The sequence below is a fragment of the Dipodomys merriami genome, unplaced genomic scaffold (assembly GCF_024711535.1).
Source record: "Dipodomys merriami isolate MVZ:Mamm:240054 unplaced genomic scaffold, mDipMer1.0.p SCAF_11, whole genome shotgun sequence".
Taxonomy (NCBI): domain Eukaryota; kingdom Metazoa; phylum Chordata; class Mammalia; order Rodentia; family Heteromyidae; genus Dipodomys; species Dipodomys merriami.
Window position 1 is genome coordinate 38,700,697 of NW_027202382.1, and position 6,419 is coordinate 38,707,115.

General features: G+C 43.4%; 1 protein-coding gene across 1 annotated transcript; it reads left to right on the forward strand.

Moving 5' to 3' along the window:
* The first annotated feature begins 4,513 nt into the window (after positions 1–4,513).
* Positions 4,514–5,497, forward strand: Or5c1 (olfactory receptor family 5 subfamily C member 1). Its single transcript, XM_070005109.1, has one exon. It carries the CDS (start codon positions 4,514–4,516, stop codon positions 5,495–5,497), a length of 984 nt encoding a protein of 327 aa, XP_069861210.1.
* Positions 5,498–6,419: the final 922 nt, after the last annotated feature.

Here is a 6,419-nt window from a genome sequence, read left to right on the forward strand (position 1 = left end):
TTAGTGCTCTATCATTTTGTTCTGGTTTTTGAGTGGTTAATTGGAGATAAGAGTCTCACATGGACTCTTCTGTCTGGGCTGGCTTCAAACCATGATCCTCAGATCTCAGCCTCCTGAGTAGCTAGGATTACAAGTGTATGAGCCGCTGGTGCCCGACTTCTGCTTGGGTGAAGGAAAATAAAACCATGTAATTCCTCTCTTTGCAATTTACACCAAAGTAATTCTAAATAGACTAAATATTTAATCACTAAAAATGCTTAAAAATGGGTATGTAGCTCAGTGGCAGAGTACCTGCCTAGCATGAATAGTGCTTAGATTCAATCCCCAGTACCACAGAGAAGGAAGGAAGGAAAGAAGGAGGAAGGGGAGGAAAGAAAGAAAAGGAAAGGAAGGGATTTTAAAAGGGATAAAAAAGAAAAGACATTATGAAAGTAATAGAAGAAAAACATGGAACAAGGTTTTTATAAACCAAGAATGGGTAGGTGATACATATGTCCATGCATAAGTGGATACAGAAACTTCAGACATTTCCTGTCTTGTCCAGAGCAAATGCAGAAGCTGTCTCTTGTGAGAGAGAGCCTGAGTTGTCTTGTTTCAATGCAAGCCTTACATGTACTATACACATGAACATAAGTGAAAGGATAATGATTTATGTGCATGTATGAAACACACACACACACATACACACACACACACACACACACACACACACACACACACACACACACACACACACACACACACCACAAAACACCTATTTAAACTGAAGTTTGAGGATCCTTTCACCAAAAATTTCAAAGCAGCTTAAAATCCTTGAAGTCTTGTTCTCCCCATTTTCTAGATGAAGAAATGGAGAGGCACTCAACGCAGCTCTGCTCCTCCCTTTGTAAAGGTGAGTGGTGTTTGCTTTCCATGTGGACAGACCAAACACACAAAGAGTTGACCATCCACAGGTTCTGCAAGTAGAACTTCCGCCAGGCAGCTGACTTCACACACAGACCACATGGAGTTGGGTAAAGCTTGAGCCTCATTGCTTCTTTCTACCCACCTATGGTCCGGATACAGAGAAGGGGAAAAGCCACAACCTTCTGTATTATCCTCTAAGGATAAAAAGATGAATTAGCCATAGTCCCAGAGCTCAAGATGTCTAACACGGTAGGAGATTATAGTAATTATAAGACTGTGGAATAGTATCAGAGCATGAGAACTTATTTCTTTAGTCTAACTGAAACTTCTTTTACCCTTCAGTCATCATCTCCCCATCCTTATCCCTTCTCCCTCCAGCTTCTAGTAGAACCACCTTTCTACTCTCTAAGGGATCAGCTTCATTATATTCTGCTCAGTGACTGTGTTAATCATGTACATTTCATAATTACTAAAGGAATCAATTTTAATTTTCTCACCAAAAAAAATAAGTTATCAAGATGATGGATGTGTTAGTTCACTTGATTTAATCTTTCTCATTATATTGTATCCCATAAATTTACACACAGATATTTATATATTTAAAATGGTTTTCAATTGCATATGGCTATGATACAGAGAACTCATGCAGTAAGGCTTCAGCATGAAGATTTAGTGATCAAATATTCACATGCAGTTTCCTATAAAAGCTAACCCTTAGCAAAGAGCGATTTTTTTGCTTTTTATGGTGCAAGGATTGAACCTAGGGCTTTGTGCATTTGCACTCCTGTATTCCTAGCTACTCAGGTGGCTGAGATCTGAAAACTACAGTTTGAAGCCAATCTGGGCAAGAAATCTCATGAGGCTCTTATCTCCAATTAACTAAAATGAATTAATCTCTGATTTATTAAAAGCAACAAGTGGAGCTGTGGCTCAAGTGGTAGAGTGCTAACCTTGAGCAAAAAAGCTCAGGGACAGTGCCCAGGCGCTGAGTTCAAGTCCCAAGACCAGCACCAAAAACAAAAGAGAAAAAGAAAAAAAAAGAAACAGCAGCTATAAAGATTAGGAAGGGATAAAAAGTGATAAAAATCCTCTGAGCCTGGAGTCTTTCATCTGGAACCTATCTATTTGGGACAACCAACAGTTCGTTTTATATTCATATACTTAAAAAAGAGCACATGTTGTTTTTTGCTTTTTCTATCAATCCATGTATATTTTCTGAAAATTGTGCTTCATCTTTTGTTTTGCTTGTTTGCTTGTTTGCCTGTGTCTGTTTGTTTGTAGTTCCAAGGATGGATTCCAGGGACTTGTGCATGCTAGGCAAACACACTACCTCTGAGCTATATCCAGAACCTCAAATTATGTGTTTACCTTAATGTATTTGCTTTATTTATTAAATACCCCACTCTAAGATACATGTAAGGAAACCAAGACTCAAAGGAGAGGCCACTGGGTTCTCAGCAGGGCTTTGGGCCTGCTCCAAGCCTTGGATCACCACAGACCAATTAAATGAGGGGTAAGATGTCCTCATAACTAGGGTGGACAAGTGTCCAGTCCTGTGTCAAGATAACAAACCTTCTCAGGATCTCGCTGCCTGGACAGACAGGCAGCAGTAATCAAGTGGAGTCAGAGTAGTCAACAACATCAATGGGAAACAAGCCAGTGAATTTCTCAGTCTATTTTCCCACTTTCTCCATGTTGATACCTATAGGTTGACGCCACTCCTGAACCTACTGAACCTATCAATAGGATGTTTGGCCATTATGAGTAGTGCAGGAGGGTATGCACTTTTATACATGTCTCCTTGAATACACATGAGACGGTTTCAAAAGTAAACACCAAAAAGTGGAATTATCACATGCTTTGGAACATTGTGCTCCCCTAAAATATCATATTAAAATTCTGACCCCCAATGATGGCATTGGAAATGAGAGCACTGGGTGGTAATTAGGTTTGGATGAAGTCCTGAGAGTAGGGCTCTTATGATGAGACGAGTCACTTTAAGAGATCAGAAGCTACTGATTGCTCTTTTGTCTCTCTTTCACTCTCTACAGTGTAAGAATTAAGCAAAAAGGTGCTATATTCAACTCAGAAAGAAGACCCCCACCAGAACCCAACCAGGCTTGCCCTATTGGTCACAGACTTCTCAGGCTCCAAAATAGAATATGTGTGGTTAAGAACACAGCCTACAGTCTATGCACTTGTTAAAGACACTTGGATGTGCACAGCTGTGGGAAATGGCCTACATTGCATTTCTAAAACATGACCTCACTGACACGAAATGTCCTCAAGTTTTCATCCTTTGTAGGAAGCCCTTCATCATCCTTGATAGCAAATTAAGATGAATAGACATCAAGCACAAATAGGTCCTGAACATCTACACTGTGCCTAAAGGGAAGGGAAAGAGTCTTTACTCAGCTCCAAGCCCATGGCTGCACAGCCATTGACTCAAAGAGGTGAGGTCAAATGACTTACCTGAATTTGTATACAGGGAAAGGAAGTCCATGCTCCAAAAAAGAACCAAGCCTCCATGCTCCTAATATCCAGAGTCTTTTCACAATTTCATATGCTAACTAACATTTATTAAGCACTGATTACATACCAGACCCTGGAAATTCAAAACTTAACTACAGGGCTGTTCTTAACATGTAGTAAAATATTCAATGAATGTATGTTGAGTCAAAGAGCTCAAAGCCCATAGACACATCATGCTATGACCAAGAAATGTACTATGGCAGGCACAGATGAGGCAGACATTTATTTGGCATTTATCTTCCTTTGGGTAGATCAGTTGTCAAACACATAAGGAAGAAATGTGTTCTAGATAGAGAGAAATACTACCTAGGCCCAGGTGAAGCAACATGGGACTTGTAGAGAACGAACACTGTTGATTGTCTGAAAGTTGAGCATCCTGCTCCACTCAATTCAGGTCCAGTTGGATCTTGATTAGATGCCTGTTATGTGCCAGGATCTGTGTGAGCTACTTTCCCTGATTATTTCACTAAATGCTTCCAGCATTTTTCCCACTGCGCAGATCAGGAAAATTATGACTCACCAAGGTGAAAAAAATCAGCCCAGGAAGATATGCACATTTCTTTTCTTTCCAAATTTGTCTCCCCAGAATAGCAAGCCACACCTTTCCCAGGTCTTACTGAAATGGAAAGACCTCCCGGCAAGCTTCAAGGCCCAGTGTTAGTTGTACTGTAGAGCTGGAAAAAAATAAAAGGAAATGTAGAGGAGACTGAATAGAGAATCGTGGAATTTTCAATCCTCAGACTCTAAATACCATCCCATTCACCATCAGTCACTTAGCAAGTATTTATTGAGCACCTACTATGTGCCAGCAACTCTAGTTCTATGCATATACATTTTAGTAAAGGGGGACAAGACTCCTGCCTTCATGAGGATGAAATTTCAGTGACTTTACAGTGTTAGAAACAAAGGTTAGGAGAAGTTATTCAGCTTTTCCAAGGTAACACAGCAATTTGGTTGTGGTTAGACTGAAATCTAAGGCTTCCTGTCTCCCAAGATGCAGTACTTTCTCCTCTGTGACTGGCCTGGCCTGTCTCTCATTTTTTGCTATGTTTCTCCTCAGTGTCTGTTCAGCAGAATGAATCCAGAGAACTTCACGTGGGCCAGGGTTGCCCCTGCTGAATTCATCCTTCTGGGCATCACCAACCGCTGGGACCTGCGGATAACCCTCTTCCTCATCTTCCTGCCAGTCTATGTGGTCAGTCTGCTGGGAAACATGGGCATGGTTCTTCTGATCTGGGTGGATACTCGGCTCCACACACCCATGTACTTCTTCCTGGCCAACCTGTCCCTACTAGATGCCTGCTATTCATCAGCCATTGGCCCCAAGATGCTGGTGGACCTGCTGCGGCCTTATGCCACTATTCCTTACGCAGCCTGTGCCCTCCAGATGTTTATCTTTGCAGGGCTGGCTGATGCAGAATGTTGCTTGTTGGCAGCCATGGCCTATGACCGCTATGTGGCCATCGGGAATCCTCTTCTGTATACAACGGTTATGTCTCGGGGGCTATGTCTGGCCTTGCTGGGAGCTTCAGGTCTGGGTGGGGCAGTGAGTGCTTTTGTCCACACAATTTTCACCTTCCGCCTGAGCTTCTGTAGCTCCAGGGAGGTTAACAGCTTCTTCTGTGACATCCCCCCCCTGCTGGCCATCTCCTGCAATGACACCAGTCTCAATGAACTCCTGCTGTTTGCCATCTGTGGCTTCATCCAGACAGCCACGGTGCTGGCCATTGTGGTGTCTTATGGTTTCATTGCTGGGGCTGTGGTCAGCATGCGCTCAGCTGAGGGCCGTCGAAGGGCAGCCTCCACCTGTGGCTCACACCTCACGGCTGTGGCCATGCTCTATGGGACTCTTATCTTCATGTACCTGCGTCCCAGCTCCAGCTATGCCCTGGACAATGACAAGATGGCATCAGTGTTCTACACTCTTGTCATCCCAGCCCTCAACCCACTCATCTACAGCCTCCGCAACAAGGAGGTGAAGGAGGCTGTCCGGAGGACCTGGAGTCGGTTCTGCTGTCCAGGGCAGGCTACCCGAGATTGGTCTCAAGAGGCTACTTAGGTCTGACTATGGCTAGATGATGACATTCTCTCTGTCTCATTCACTGAGACACATAAAGATAGGTGCTCCTCTGGCTTCAATGTCTCTTGTCATTATTAAAGGGACTTGGGGGTTATTAAGGGAGGTGGAGGCATATGGAATGGAAGCAGGAATCTGGGGTACTCTAGGGTGAGGCCTAGAGCCGGAACCAAGACCAGGCAATGTTGCTATGGACCTGCCTGAGGTTTGGGAGTTCAGAATGGGGAGTTCCTGGAGTGACAGGTGAAGTAACATATTCTAACTTGTCATCTGTGCTTATAAGAGGCTGATCTCCAAAAATGAATGAGAGCCCTATTATTTCCAATTGTTCCTAGATTCTTTCTGTGTTAGGTGTTTTAGTGGCTAGTGAAAATACTCTTTGCTCTCTCTCTCTCTCTCTCTCTTTTTTTTGCCAGTCCTGGGGCTTGAACTCAGGGCCTGGGCACTGTCCCTGAGCTTCTTTTGCTCAAGGCCAGCAGTACCACTTCAGCCACAGCGCCACTTTTGGCTTTTTCTGCTTATGTGGGACTGAGGGATCGAACTCAGGGCTTCATACATGCTAGGCAAGTATTCTACCACTAAGCCACATTCCCAGCCCTCTTTGCTCTCCTTTTAAGGGGAGCATCTTCAGAGTCCACTTGTGCCAGTGCACAAAGTGAGACAAAGGACTGTCCCTTCAGCCTGAATGCTCTACCTCTCGATACAGTGCCCTAAGAGTACCAGGACACATACAAGGTCATTCTTAAAATACAACAGTGGGGTTCGAATGTGGCCAAAGTTACATTCAGGTGAGAATTATGACTGTGATTAGAGTAAGGTTAGGATTACAGTTTAGGTTGGGTGGTTTAGGGTTAGGGTTAGCTAGAGTTGGGAAGCCATTGAGCAATTTAGGATGACATTAAAA

Coding starts and splice junctions, on each gene's coding strand:
- Or5c1 (XM_070005109.1), top strand. CDS start 4,514: ATGAATCCAGAGAACTTCACGTGGGCCAGGGTTGCCCCTGCTGAATTC.